The sequence below is a fragment of the Cricetulus griseus genome, chromosome 3 (genome assembly GCF_003668045.3).
Source record: "Cricetulus griseus strain 17A/GY chromosome 3, alternate assembly CriGri-PICRH-1.0, whole genome shotgun sequence".
In the NCBI taxonomy this organism is placed as follows: Eukaryota; Metazoa; Chordata; class Mammalia; order Rodentia; family Cricetidae; genus Cricetulus; species Cricetulus griseus.
Window position 1 is genome coordinate 47,658,748 of NC_048596.1, and position 16,396 is coordinate 47,675,143.

General features: G+C 38.1%; 1 protein-coding gene across 1 annotated transcript; it reads left to right on the forward strand.

Moving 5' to 3' along the window:
- Positions 1–5,374: 5,374 nt before the first annotated feature.
- LOC100758609 (olfactory receptor 5B2) lies at positions 5,375–6,310 on the forward strand. Its single transcript, XM_027406830.1, has one exon. It carries the CDS (start codon positions 5,375–5,377, stop codon positions 6,308–6,310), a length of 936 nt encoding a protein of 311 aa, XP_027262631.1.
- Positions 6,311–16,396: the final 10,086 nt, after the last annotated feature.

Below are 16,396 nucleotides of genomic sequence, written 5' to 3' on the forward strand. Positions count from 1 at the left end.
ATCCATAGGAAAAAAAACTAATTTTCCCTTTTCCAGTGGGTATCCATCACAAATAGCTTCTTGGTTAGGAGTAGGACCCTCGCGAGGTCCACTTCTTCCCTTCAGTTCTGGAAGATGGGACTCCATCTGGCTTGAACCTGTTTAGACCCTTATTTACTGCCAATCTCTGTGAGTTAGTTCATATGTGTATCAGTTCTATTGTGTATGGAAGACATTCTGGGTCTGACAGTCTTCCTACCTCCTCTTTCACATAGATCCCTGAGCCCTGAGGCAGAGAGGTTTGGTGAAGCCATCTCATTTAGACTGAGTGCTATGAAGTTTCTCACCCTCTGCATATCGTCCCGGTGTGGGTCACTATATGTGCATCCTTTTTTATGGAGATGCCAGTGATTCAAACTCAGGACATAATACTTGTGACACATGCACTTTACTGCCTGATCCATCTCCCCAGTCCCTGGAAACCTAATGCCAAACCTTAAGTTGATGTAGTTTTCATATGATATGCTCAATTATAGATGCTGGCTTAAATATGTGTCTAATCAAGGTTCATTTTTAAAATGTTTGATTTCTGCTCAAACTTTATATTTGAAAACCTAAAATGGCCGAAAGTCCTCACCATGAAGAAATGACAAAAATTTCAGGAGACATACATGTTTAGCATGAATTTTGACCTTACACAATGCAGTGTATACAGAAACATGTCCAGTTACCACACCACAGTAATACACATAATTCATATTTTTAACATTTGTCAGTGAAAATGAATTACATTGTAAAAGGTTGTTACCAGCTTGATCCCTACAGACTAATAATTGTTTCTTCCCTAGGAAAGCAGAATGAAGAAAGTCGGGTATTCACAGAGGGAACCTCTCTAGAGATCTCCAAGTCTAAAAAATTCCCTCCGTATCTCTTCCCAGAACTACCAACCTAACTCCACAGCATCTCATTTAGAAAGGACCCGCTATGCTCACTGAATATCATTTAGTTCTTTGAATGGTAGTCTCTTACCTGAGGATTTGCTATACACATTCAATCATAATTAAGGTAAATAGCCAAAGATAAAAGTCACATTTAATGATCTTCAAATAATAACCTCTCCAAGACATATATCTCAGTGATTTGTCATTTATAGACACAACCAGGGAATTAGATCTGAGATGTGATTTTACTATGTTTATTTTACAAATATGAAAGAAGTAGATAGATGACTCCTGCAAGAGATCAGACAAAAATTATTGATATATTTGGAACTTGGTTAGTGTAAAGATGATTTTACTGATTGTTTTCCTGGCCTTACTGATGTTAGAACCTTTGACCACTAGTTGAGAAGGTACTTATGCAATATCCCATGGATGGTTTCATGATTTTGGGCTGACTACTCTGTGATGAATGTTCTTTCTTGTATAGAAATCTGGTAAGTATCTATACTACAAAAACATTTAACCTGTGTAGAAGCAGAGGGCTTCTGTATCTGCTCTGAGTTCCTTGAAGATAGAAAGTTGTTTTAAAACCACTCTAAGTGGATGATCCAACAAAGGTGAGCCTGAAGTATTTGTAAATGTCAGTGTTCACTAGAGAGACTTGGTGATTTGTTAGCCAGGGTGATTCTATCCCCAAAAATGATAAAGAATAAGTTAACTGGCGACTTTATCACATTCTGTATATATTTGCATCTTGGTGGAAGTTACAAAACACAAATACCCAAAAGAGTGAAATGATACGTCTTGAAATGTGAAATTGCTCCTAAAAATGAATTATGTTTTAACTTGCAATTCAATCCTTATTCTCTCTATCTCTTGCTGATTCTCAAGAAACATATTCAACGCCTGAATCTAGAACAGTTTTTCCTCAAGGAGCTTGTGTAATTTTAGAGTATCACATTTCTCAAATACTGTTTTCTTGTTGATAAAGTATAACAAGTCTCTTACATACTCCAATGATCACAGACATGTTCATATATAAATCTCTTGTGATATTTGCTAAGCCTTATTTTATTACCTTAAGCAGCTAAGGTAATAATATTTTAATATTGGGTTACACCTAATGTTTTAAGAGGGTTTGCACCTAGACTTATTGTAACTTGTTATGACATGTTCGGTTGCTATCCCTAGGAGGCCTGCCTTTTCTGAGGGGAAACAGAGGAGCAGTGGATCTAGGAGAGAGGGTAGGTAGGGTGGGGCATGGGGAGGAGTTGGGGGGATGCAATTGGAATGTATTGTATGTGAGAAGATAAATAAAAAGAAAAATGGATAAATGTTATTTTGAAATGTTATTTCACACACAAAAAAATTCAAATACAATATTCTCAAACATGTAGTTGACACCAAAAGAAATCTGTGAAGTTACAAGTGACACATAAACTAGGTCAAAGCTTGCTCTCTGTGATTTGGTTTTGCCAGGAAAGTAATATGAGAAAATAGGAGATTTAATAAAATGGATTCTCTTATCCCAACCAAGAAATGTTTCTAAGGAATTTTTTTTTATTTTTTAATGTCCTGGCTATTCATTGCCTTCTGTAGCAAAAGGCACCAGGCCTGAGATGAAGCAGACTTTGGGGAAATGCTGACAACTAGGATGGAACCCAGAAACGTGATCAACATCCCCAATCAAAACATACCTAAAGCCAAGGTTACTTCTAGAACACTGATACTAATCTTCACTAAAGGGTCTCATTTCAATAAAGGGTCTGCTACAAGTTATATATTGACATTCATATTGCATAAGGAAAATGATGTCCCAAAGCCAGGCTGCTTTTCCTTTTTATTACTTACGCTATTTTTTTAGATTAAAATAAAATCACATGGTTTTCTCCTTCCCTTTCTATTAAATCCTCCCATATACCTCCCTTGCTCTCTTTTAAATTTGTGACCTCTTTTTTCAAGCAGAAGCATGATGTGGAGAAAGTGTAATGGTCATTCTAAGAGAAGAGAGCAGAGACATCACTGAAATTGAAAAGCACTATTTCTAGATATACAATTATGCTGACCTCTGTTTTTAATTTGCAAAATACTTTGACCTACTGTTTCAGAAAAAGCTAAAATAAATGCAGTAGTTTAAACTTTTTAATTACAGAATAAAATTACCTGAAATTATAGGGTATAGGGACAACAGTCATGGCTAAGGAGTAAGTATGCTCTAAAGAGCAAAGGAGAACCCATTTCATCTCAGTGACCCAGTATAGAACAAAGGGAAAGTTAGGGAGAGAAGCTTCCAGAATTCCTATAGCTAGAATCCTGAATATGGCATAAAACTTCATTAATCAAACATAAAGACCATCATCCCATACTGACAATAACTGGATAGGCTGGGGTTAACAGCCATAATTTATTATCTTTGATGTGTGTTTATTTATCCCAATAGTACCTGAAAGTAACTGGATTGGGGGAAGATAGGAGGGAGTGGGGGATGGGAACATGAGGGTTCAAGATGACCAATTTGGCTAAGAAGGAGACCAATGAAAAGATACTTTGATAGATAAAGCCATTATGGAGTTAGGGAAAAACCTTGTACTAGAAAATTCCCAGGAATCCGCAAGGATGACCCCAGCTAAGACTCTTAGCAACACTAGATAGGGTACCTGAACCCGATAATCAGATTGGTGACTACCCTAATTGTCATCATAGAACCTACATCCAGTAATTGATGGAAGCAGATGCAGTGATCCACAGCCAACACTGGGCAGAGCTCCTGGAGTACAGTTGAAAAGAGGTAGGAGGGATTATATGAGCAAGCAGAGGGTCAAGATCATGACTGAGAAAAGCATAGAAACAGCTGACAGGAGGTAGTGGGAGCTCGGAGTCTGGACTGACAGCAGGAGAACCTGCATGGGATGGAACTAGGCCCTCTGAATGTGGGTGACAGTATCTTGATCTTTGGGCAGGTCCCTGGCAGTGGAACCATGATTTATCCCAGGTGCATGAACTGGCTTTTTGGAACCCATTCCTATGGTGGGATACCTCAGCCTTGATCAGGGTGTGTGTGTGGGGGGGGGGTGTTTGGTCTTGCCTCAACTTGTTATGCCAGACTTTGTTGACTCCCCATGGGATGCCTTACCCCTCTAAGGATTGGATGGGGGTTGAAAAGGAAGGTGGAGTGGGAGCAAGAGAATAAAGGAAGCTGGGGTTGATATATAAAATGAAAAAAAATAAATAGAAAATAAAATGAAAGTAGCTATTATCGCTGTCTTCAAGTCGAATGAAATAAGATGTTTGTGGAAGTTAGGTTGGACCAGATTTGATAGGCATCTATCTCTCTCAAGAACCTTAGCTCTAAGTCTGTTAAATCTGATGGTATAATATTGTTCAGAACTGCTCTGCAGGTTCAGCATTCTCCCACCCTAGTTATCCATAACATTGGCTACTCAGAATATATATATTACATAAACTTGTCTTCAACCTACTTGAATGTTTAGGGTTTGGGTAGTATCCATGTGAACATGTGCATATACGTGTGTGTGTGTGTGTGTGTGTGTGTGTGTGTGTGTGTGTGTGTGTGTGTGTGTAAAAGACTGAAAAGAAATTCAGATTTTGTTAATTCTTTTTGGACAGTGCTAGTATTGGAAAGGGAATAATTTATTTTCCAGATTTTGTTTTTTCCTTTCTTTTACCTCCAAAGATGAGGAAATATGTGTCAAATGAGATGAAATTACTGTATGATCAATTACTTTGTTGTTCATTATTAACCCCCACAAAATGTTGCTGCATTTGAGCTAAAGGAGTCAGTGAGTTCAGTTAAATTCAATTTTACCTAAGAAAATTCAGAGCTAGTATCTCAAAAACATAGGATTACAACTTGTCATAATTTATAACTGAGAGTCCCATTTAATGCTTGTATAAATACAAATTAGTCAGCATATTTAGTTTCATAATTTTTGTGACTTGAAAAACAAAGCAAAACATATTAGTGAGAGAAAAATGATATATCCAAAGAGTCAATAGTTCTTGACAGGTGGTGGCAAGGAAATGTTATGTTTTGCTGAAATAAGGTAAAGATAGCATACAGAATCATCCATAAAAGTCATAGTTATCAATTTATTAATTTGTTTACATATCTATTAACAAATACATAAAATTTTGGAATTTTGCATTCCATTAAGAGTCCTTCAACATGGCATGTGTGTAATTGATTCACCCAAGCTAATTCTAAATCCTATGATGTTTTTATAGAATGTAGAAGTATAAGTTGATATAGGTAGAGAGGTGGGAAGCATCTGGGAGGAGGTGAGAAAGGGGGAAAGGATATGATCAATATACATTGTGTGAAAAACTGTAAAAAACTTTTTTAAATTATAGTTTATATTTTTCAAGTTTAATGGGATTTTCAAATCATCATTATCCTCTTTTCCTATTGCTACAGAGAATCTAATGATTATAAAATGACAGTGATGGAGAACAGGACAGAAGTGACACAGTTCCTCTTGTTGGGACTCACTGATGACCCAAAACTGCAGCTTCCACTGTTCACCACCTTCCTCCTCATTTATACCATCACCCTCGTAGGGAATCTGGGGATGATCCTACTGATTCTCTTGAACTCTCGGCTCCACACTCCCATGTACTTTTTCCTTGGTAATCTTTCTCTGGTGGATTTCTGTTACTCCTCAGCTGTCACCCCCACAGTCATGACTGAGCTTCTTAGAGGAGACAAGGTCATTTCCTACAATGACTGTGCTGCTCAGATGTTCTTCTTTGGAGGCTTTGCTACTGTGGAAAATTATCTGTTGGCCTCAATGGCCTATGATCGCTATGCTGCAGTGTGTAAGCCTCTACACTATGCCACCACCATGACTAAAAGTGTGTGTACATGGATGATAATTGGCTCTTATGTCATCAGTTTCATGAATGCCTCCATCCATATTGCAGACATATTCACTCTCTCCTTCTGTAAGTCCAATGTGATCCATCATTTTTTCTGTGATATTCCAGCAATCATGGCTCTCACTTGTTTTGATAACAAGTTTAGGGAACTAGCTCTTCTTTACATTGAGAGTTTAAATATCCTTTTTGCTCTCATAGTTATCTTGACATCTTACATGTTAATTTTTGTTACCATCTTAAAAATGCACTCAGCTACAGGACATCACAAGGCTATGGCCACCTGTGCCTCCCACTTCACAGCAGTGTCTATTTTCTATGGGACTGTCATCTTCATGTATTTACAGCCCAGCTCTAATCATACCATGGACACAGACAAAGTTACATCTGTGTTTTACACAATGGTCATTCCTATGCTGAACCCTCTGATCTATAGTCTGAGGAATAAAGAGGTCAAGAATGCATTCTTAAAGTCAATACTACATTCTTACAGGTAAAGAATGTACTCATTTGCTGAAGGCAAAAAATTTAGGATTTTAATTTAACTTTGTGAGATGCACTGTCCCTAGCTTAGATCTCCTTCTCAGACCTCCTCCATGTACTGAATTAGAGTTGATGTCCACACCAAATTAAAGTAGATGAAATAATTTCCTTACTTCTTCAAAACTCTTAGAAAAATATTTTAAACAGAATTCTATACTTGAATGATGTGAGATAGCTTAGGGTTTTCAAATAATAACACTATTGTATCACTTAATTATATGTATTTTCTTACTACATCTCAATGCAAATACACATAAAGCAATTTAAAGATAAATACCATAGACTGAAAGAATGCCTGATGGTGTTCCATGATATGCACATGAATGTGGTAAATCTTATGGAACTGCATATGTGATGTGGTTATCTGTGGTGCTTAATTTAATGTGTTCATCTGCCTGGATTAATGATGTATATGTGACCATATTTGTAAGAGTTCAAGAGTCTAGCATTAGAAGCAGTTAAATTTTAAACTAATACAGCCTCTCATCTATGTGGCTGGGCATGATCTCACCAGTTAGAGCTCAAAAAAGTACAAACCTCCCTCTCTCCCCCTCTTATTTTATGCCCCTCTCTCCCTCTTCTCCTCTAACCTTTCCTCCTCCCCCTTTGCCCTGAACATTCATCTTTTCTCACTCTTAGCCAGCAGAACCAATGATCCAGTCCTGACTATCTCGACTTTGATCTTCAAGACTTACAGCAGCCACATGTCACCTCCCTTTTCTCAGGCTTCTGAACTCAGATTGCATTCACTCCCATCTTCTGTTCTTCTGAAGCTTGAAGGGAGAATATCAAGGTACTTCCCAAACTCCATATCACATGAGTCAATACCCACAATACATATCCTTTTATTTGTCCTTGTATATCATATCCTATTGATTCTGTTTCTTATGATAACTATGGAAACTACAAAAGCATTTAGTGAGTGTAATGTTTTGAATGAGAAATGTCTTCTAAGGGCTTACCTGTTTGAACACTTGGTCCTAGTTGGTGCTCCTGCTTGAGGAGGTTTAAATAGTAGAGCCTTGCTAGATAAAGTACATTACTTAGGACAGGCTTTTGAGTGTAGCCTTTCCCCATTTCCAGTTTTCTCTCTACTTAATATTTGTGATTGAAGATGTGATCCCTTGACCTCCAGCTCCTTCCAACTCTCCTGCCTCTTGCTGCCATGCCTACTGTTATGATGAATACTTATCCCTTTGAAACCATAATCTTAAATAAAATTTTCTTCCATAAATTGCTTCTGGTGATTTGTATTATATCACATGACAGAAAAGTAATCAATACAGTGGTTATAATTTAATCTATCATTTGCTCTTTTGAACATAATATTTGTAGAATATTTATTTCTATGATGGAATATGAGGCTTGAGTGAAAACATGATAAATAATTAAATGAAATCACATGTGTTTTATTTGACATTCACAGATAAAGAATTCTGAAATTTCCTATGAATTAATATTTCTGCGGGATTAAGTCAATTTCTATAACCATACAGGTTTATACTTGAAATTTCAAAAGGTGCAATAAAAACACAAAAGAGTAGAGGTCTAATTGAAATATTGTAATGTATTCATATATAGTTAACCATCATCAACTGGTATTTGAATCAAGCTGAGAAATTCTGAGAAATTAAGAGGTGTAATTTTCTTTAAAAAGGTGCTTTGAAAACTTTCATAATGGCCATTTATTTATTTATTATTTTTATTTCTTTTTATTTAAATTAAAAAACAATCTCATTTTACATACAATCCTAGTTCCCTCTCTCTCTCATATTCACATTCCCCCCACCTCCCCATCCACACCCCATCAACTCCTCAGAGAGGATGAGGCCTCCCATGGGGGATCATCAAACTCTGTCACATCATATGGGGCAGGACTGAGGCCCTTTCCCTGTATCTAGGATAAGCAAGGTATCCCTCCATAGGGAATGCGCTTTAAAAAAGTCAGTTCATGCATGAGGCATAAATGCTGGTTCCACCACCAGTGGCCACATAGACAAGCTTCCCAACTGACACCCATGTTCAGGGGGCCTAGTTCTTCTTACAATGGTTCAAGAGCTCCCACTTGCTCAGGACAGCAGTTTGTCTGGGTTCCCCCCAACATGGTATTGACCCTTTAGATCACCACTCTTCCCTCTCTACAACTGAATTCCAGGAGCTCAGCTCAGTGCTTAGCTGTGAATCTCTGCTTCTGTTTCAATCAGGTAAAGGATGAAAGATCCATGATGGCATTTAAGGTAGTCAGCAATCTCATTATAGGGGAAGAGCATTTAAGGTAGCCTCTCCACTATTGCTTAGATTCTTAGTTGGGGTCAGCCCTGTAGATTCTTGGGAATTTCCCTCATCCCAGGTTTCTCCTTAACCCCATAATGGCTCCATCTATTAAGGTACCTCTTTCCTTGCTCTCCTTCTCTGTCCTACTCCCAACTTGACCTTCCTGATCCCTCATGTTCTCCTACCCCTACCCCCTTCTCCCCTCCTCTTTCGCCTACCTCACTCTCCTCATACTCCCAATTTACTCAGCAGATCTTGTCACTTTCCCCTTGGGGGGACACGGTCATGTGTGTCTCTCTTAGGGTCCTCTTTGTTTTCCAGCTCCTCGGGGGTTGTGAAATGTAAGCTGGTTATCCTTGGCTCTATGTCTAATATCCATATATGAGTGAGTACATACCATGTTTGTCCCTCTGTGTCTGGGATACCTCACTCAGGATTGTTTCTTTTAGTTCCATCCATTTGCCTACAAATTTCAACATGTCGGTTTTTTTTTTCTTACCACTGAGTAGTATTCTAAAGTGTATATATACCACAATTTCTTTATCCGTTCTTTGGTTGAGGGGCATCTAGGTTGCTTCCGGTTTTTGGCTATTACAAGTAATGCTGCTATGAACATGGTTGAACAGATGTCTTGTGGTGTGAGTGTACATCCCTTGGATATATACCCAAAAGTGGTACTGCTCCATCTTGAGGTAGATAGATTCCCAATTTTCAGAGAAACTGCCCTACTGATTTCCAAAGTGGCTGTGCAAGTTTGTACTAGATGGTGTCTCGGAGTTATTTTGATTTGCATTTCCCTGATGACTAAGGATGTTGAGCAATTTCTTAAGTCTCTTTCAGCCATTTGAGATTCCTCTGTTAAGAATTCTTTATTTAGATCTGTATCCCATTTTTAAATTGGATTATGTGGTGTCTTGGTGTCTAGCTTCTTGAGTTCTTTGTATATTTTGGCAATCAGCCCTCTGCCAGATGTGGTATTGGTGAAGATATTTTCCCATTGTGTAGGCTGCCATTTTGTCTTTTTGACTGTTTCATTTGCCTTAGGGAAGCTTTTCAGTTTCAGGAGGTCTCATGTATTAATTGTTGATCTCAGGGTCTATACTACTGGTGTTATGTTTAGAAGTAGTGTCCTGTGCCAATGCATTCAAGGGTACTTCCCATTTTCTCTTCTGAGAGGTTCAGTGTGACTGGATTTATGTTTATTTTTTGATCCATTTGGACTTAAGTTTTGTGCATGGCAGTAGATATGGATCTATCTGAAATCTTATACATGTCAGCATCCAATTATGTCAGTACAATTTGTTTAAGAGATGTTCTTTTACCATTGTATAATTTTATCCTCCTTGTCAAAATAACAAGTGTTCACACATGGGTTGATTAATAACAAGGTTTTTGATTCATCTCTATTGGTTCACTTGTCTGTTTTTGTGCCAATACCAACCAATTTTCATCACTATAGCTCTATAGTAGAGCTAAAAGAGGCATGGTAATGCCTCTTGAAGTTCCTTAATAGTACAGAATTGTTTTGGATATCCTGGGTTTTTTTGTTTGTTTGTTTTTCCATATGAAGTTGAATATTAGTTTTTTTTTCAGGGACTGTGAATAATTGTGCTGGATTTGATGGGGATTGCATTGGATCTGTACATTGATTTTGGTAAGATTGTCATTTTTTTTAGAAATTGCTGTGATTTTTATTCAATTTGAAGTCCTGATTAAAATAAAAGCAGTGAGAATGAAGCTTTACAAATGGTGCAAATTACCCCGACACATTACCCCGACATGGTCCTTAGTAAAAAGCTATTCTGGTTAGGTGGTCTTGACATTGCTGCATGCAGGTCTTGTTGCTTGCAAGGGCTCTGAAGAGCTTCATTCATTAAAATAAACAAAACAAAACAAAGATCCCTCTCACAGGCCAACAATGGCCAGAAGCAGCTTTCTGTAGTCTCCATTCTTGTCACTAGCAATCATTGTGCTCAGGGTCTTCTGATGCATCTGGGTGAATATCTGTTTTATCTGATCAAGGTCAATCTCACTTCGAGTGACCACAATCCTGACCAGCATGGAGTCATCTGTGCCAGCACCTTTCATGGAGTAGTAGAGTCGCTCAGCAAAGAAGGCAGGGCAGTTTAGGGTGCACTGCAAGATGTTCTCCAAACCACTTTCAATATATCCAGAGAACTCTCGACTTACACGGCTTAAGAAATCTCAATTACCCAGGCTGGAATAAGCCTCCATGGTGGCTTTCAGCTAAGGGAAGTTTCTGGTGGCAAGGATCATGTTGAAGCAGGACTCATCTGTCCCTAGCTTTCCCTCACCAGCCTGATAGAGGTGCTGGGATTCATCCAGAGTCATCTGGTGGTTTGCACTCTGGTTCTCATCACGGTTTCCCTGGCACATGGGTATGAGGAGACGTTCAAAATGTCCTGAGGTATCTGACTTAATGTCCTTCTCAAGGTCTCGTCCAAATTCTGATTGATAACATCTAACAAGGTCTCCAATTTCTTGATTTGTTCTTGTGCATAAAATCTCTATCAATACACTGGTGGTCTGTTACAGATTTGCAGGTAGTCTTTCTGCTTCCCTGACCAGCATGGATAGAGGATTCGCCCTAGTACTTTTTCTACAAAAGACAAGTAATGCTGGCCAGATAAAAGGCTATCTGACTGGGGCCAAGTCTCACTGTGTCACCAATTTCATAGCACAATGAACTTAGTCACTAGTTCATGAACTGGCAACACCCTAGCCACTGGAGCCATCAATATTCATTGAATATTAGATTAACACAAATCCATCTCTAATTTTCAAGGTAACATTTGCTTACTTCTCCATCTTATTACCCAACAAATAGTCTTTATCAGTGAAGTGCTAATGTTATGGCAGTGGGATAGAAAGTTCCTTTTACTCCCTAGGCAATATGATCGTTGTGACTGATATGGAGACAGAGGATATGAGACTGTGTACAACAACAAGTTTTACTGTAGAGATTCCAGTACTAATTTTAAGACTAAGACTTTCCCTCAATGATTTCTCTTTCCTGAGATAATAGTGTCTTCCCTGTTGTTATTTTAAAAATAGCATAGTGTTTCTTCACCTACACATGCCATATAACTTAGCTCTGTAGGTGCTTTGAAAAGTACCAGAATGAAAACCATAATATCTCAGGAAAATGTTAGCCTCACAACCACTGCAATGATGAAAAGAGCTACTATTCCTCTAACAGTTCCCTAGAAGAGCCCCATTCACAGTTTATGGTTTCATTAAACACAGTTAACTGAGTGAGGGAAAACTCTGTACTTAGAGCACATGTTCAAAGCAGCAAACTATTTAACATTGCAACTTTCTAGGGTATAAAATTAGTAGAGGCAAATAAGTGTCTAGCCAAATTCTTTTGTCTTTAATATGAGAATTGCTTTTTAATCAGAACAACTTAAGATCACAAATAGTCTGTGTTGCTTCCCCACCCCAATCCCCCAGAAGACATAGTGGAAACTGGGGACACAGTACAGTGTGCTTGGGGATTTCAGAAGACAGAAAAGGATAGATATTTTAGCAAATACATTGTTAGACTGGACAGAAACAAAGCAAACATATGTGGAACAAAAGGAGTAGTGAGAAGACACATAACATTTTATCCAAGTTAGAGGGAAACCGGCCTAGAGATACCAAGGAGAAATAGTACAAATTAAGGTCCATCAGAGGTAACAGCTCCTCACTGGCAACATCTTGTCTAGCACTTGGCAAGTTATACTTGGAGTCTCTTTTGGGACATGTGGATCTCAAAATATTAGCTTCCTTTCTTAAGCTACAAGGAAATATATCATATGGGTGTGAAGGTTTACAAAAAGAGACAAGTGAATTGAAACAATGGGAAGCCAGAGCCAATGCAGGAGAAGATAAACAGCTAAGAATTGTAAGACCCGAGTTCCTCCCCAACCAGGACCTCTGCCAGGCCCAGCTTCCTGGCAGCCCATTCAGATAGGCCTGGCATTTCTCCTTGCCAGGTCCCTGCCCTATCCTCTTTTGCTTTATTATTGTTTTTATTTTATTGTTAGCTTTATTGTTGCAATCTCTCAAACATGTAGAGAAGTGTGTATCATCACGGTACATCAACCACAGGTTTAATGATAATTCTATACCACCACCCAGATCTCCCTGGCAGTATTGTATTATGTCACATATCACACAGTGTATTATTTTGTTCATATACATTTTTAAAAGGGAAGAAACTTTTACATAACCAGAATGGATTCTCATATCTTAAAGGGAAATCAATAATAGTGTCTCAATAGCACCATATCCCCAAATCCCATTATAGACATTGTTTGTTTTTAAGTAAAATAAAATAACATCCATGTTTTTAAGTAGTTGATATGAGCTCTTTTTATTTCTGTCTCTATATAGTGCCTCCATTGTTATCTCTGTCTCTATCACATCTCTTTCATTTGTATCTCTGCATAGTTATCTCTATTTTTGCCTCTATCATCTATACCTGCCATCTCTCTATCTCTATCATATATCTTTTTCATATCTCCATTATCTCTATCTGTAATATCCATCTCTTCTTTATTTTGTATCTCTCATCCCTACCTCTATATCTCTGTCTCTATTCTTTCTGTGTGTCTCTGTCATATCTATCTCTGATCTCCATCATTTCTTGATCTGTCTCTATCATACTTATATTCTCTACTTCTATTTCTGTCTTTGTCATCATTGTGTAGTACTATTCCTGGGGAGATGGAAACAAACATCCAATAATACCAGACAGGAAAACAATGATAGACCAAAAATGAAGATACCACGAAAGTCCAGCTTGGTGAGCTAGAGAGTATTTCTTGGGTTACTTGGGGTTACTCCAGGAGCAGAAGTGACTCAAAGTCAGCTGCATCAAAAAACAGCCCACCTTGGTATTGGGGACATTTACTAAAAGATGGAAACCTGGGTTTTATTGCAGCTCAGCATGTTGGAGAGTGGCCTTTCCAGGTAACTCAGTTGATCTGAGTGGCTTCTGGCAGCTCAGCCTGTCTGAGGGGATCTTTCAGCCACCCTTGTGGCTTCTATATGCTTGGGAAGAAAGGATCCTAGTAATTCTTAGATAATTCCTCAACCAAGACTCTCTTTCAAGGTGATTTTAAATTGTGGCAAGTTGACAATTAAAAAGTAATCATCACATATCATAAAAAAGAAAACTATATCAAAATTAAAACATTAAAATTACAAAATAAACTCTTTGAAGGATATTTTCTCCCTAGTCAAATACAAAAAGGATGCAGTGATCGCCAGAGGACTCAATGGGACCATAAAGTTTTATGGATGGAACCTTATTAGTTTCTGCCATGAGGTGACATTAACCAAGATGGTGGTGAGGTCACATGACATTTGCCTTCTTTATGATATCATTAATATATGTGGCAGCCAATTTACATTGTTGGTTCCATTTTCAAGAAGCCACCAGAGAAAATAGCAAACTACATGGGTGCTTTCTGTTCAATGTAAACTCAGTTCCATGGTAAAGTGAGCCCACCCCCAATCAGGGCATGAGTCCCTAGGAGAGCCACCATTTCATGGGTTAAATATGGATTGCTACATTCTTCTTTTTTAAAAAAAGACACTTTTGTTAGATAGGTTAGTATGGATATAGAAAGAAATAGTACTTATGGCCTGAGCAGGTAGGAACAAAATAGAAAAAATAATAAAACAGAAAAAGGAATTTCATTGTCTCAGCTCAAGGAAGCTGAGCCCATAGGTAACTTATAGAAGAGCTAGAATCTTGGCACTCAGTTTCTCTCAGAGTTAGAGAAAAGATGAGGAGCAAGAGAAAAAGGAGCTCTGGATAACTTCCTAAGGACTGACCAGCCCTATTCCAGGATGTGGAAAGGGTTGGACTGTTTTGTTCTCTTTTTTTCTCAATTACATGGGCTGAAACAATGCAGGACAATTTGCTAACATAACTTAATATGCTAAATTTAGATAGTGAGGGGACTTGTTAGCCAGATTAACATCTGAGAGAATGTGGAGGGGGATTAAGGCCCCAGTCAACAGGCAAACTAATGCTTTGAGGTTTGTTTTAGGGCAATCAAAGAGTGTATACAAATAGAGGTATTAAACCCCAATTTGGGCCGAGTAAGAATGGGGCTAGTTTCTGGCAATAAGTCATCACAGACAACCAGAAAATGGTTGAGAATCAGTTGACCAAGGTCTAGAATGGGCAGCTGACAACTGGAAAGCCAATTTCTGGGAGCTGAAATTAGCCCCTTAAGGTCCCAAATTCTAGTGATCTGGCTTCAGGCAAAACCCAATGCTGAAAGCCAAAGTCAGAAGACTGGACAATCCCTGGAGTCTGAACAAGGGTGTCGTCTAGGATGTCTGTAATTGAATCCAGAACTTGCCTTCATTTGTGTATTTAATGTACTGTAGTCAAAGAGTAAAAGGCATCTGCTCTAGAGGTTGGAAGATAGTGAAAGTGCAAGAGAGCAAAGAAGATGAGAAAACAAACCCAAGCTGAGTTTTTGTGACACACCAATAAAACCTAGAAAGTGGCTTACATTGCTAATATAGACAAAAGCTGCAAAAAGCCAGGGGCTTTCAGGACACAATTAGCAGCCCTTCAGCCTCCTTTAAGTTCAGAAAGCAACCACACTCTTGGTGAAATGGTTATCCAAAAAAGGAGGGAGATAGTTAAGGGGAGATATGAAAAATTGCCCAGAAAGAAAGGCTGGGGTACATGATCCTAAAAATCCTTCAAGTTTTGGCACCAAGTATTAGTTTGGAATTGATGGAGGTGATTTGGAAATTAAAGAAAGCATAGACCAGACTCTACCCGAGCAGGATTGTTCTTTAATCAGAACAACTGAAGAACGCTAGTCACTAGAGTAGAGACTGTGCGCCCTAGTCTAACTCTTAAGGAATTTCATGGGGAAAACTGAAACATCTCCATGGCATGCCCAGGGATCATGAAAATTTTACATATGCCCAAGACTTATGTGTGTCTATAGAAAGTCTGGGAAGAACTTGACCTTTTTTTAGACAATATCGCATTGAGCTCACAAAGCAGTTGAGGCTGACCTTTAACTCCATACCCTCCCTCCTCCACCACTCAGTTGATGGAATTGCAGTCATGAACCAAGACCATACAAATCTTCATCTTTCATCTTAGGCCAACTTTGGGGTAAAATGCAGCTATATATAAAAATTAAGACACTAAATAATTGGCATATTGAATATATGCAAATGCATAAATATAGAAGAAAATGAGAAAATTAATGGATCAAAACATTTTACATAATATGGATATGAGAAAGCCGATGAGATAATAAATTATATAGATATATGGATAGACAGACATATAGATGATAGACGGAATAAGAATAACTGAAAGATAGAGAATGAATTTGAAAAAGAGCAAGTCTATGGGAGGTACAGAGGGATAAATGTAAATGATGTATTATATATTACAATCTCAAAAAATAAAAGAATTTTTTTTAAAAGCTAAGAAGTGCTGATAATAAAGGAAACAGTCTTCCCCCAAGAGACGGAACACCAACTGTTGTCCAATACCAAATCATCACGTCTGAAAATATACGTACAAGTAGAATTACACAGAAAAATCAGGCTCTAATATGTGTGTGGGGGGGAGTGTATCAACAATTAAAGAAAAGAGGCTATGAATATGAAGGTCAAATACGTATGTGGAGGATTTTGAGGGAAGAAAGGAAAGAGAGAAATTATATAATTATATTAAATCTCATAAAATAAGGAATACAAATTAA

What these genes read in the sequence shown, in the direction of transcription:
- LOC100758609 (XM_027406830.1), top strand. Translation starts at nt 5,375, where the DNA reads ATGACAGTGATGGAGAACAGGACAGAAGTGACACAGTTCCTCTTGTTG.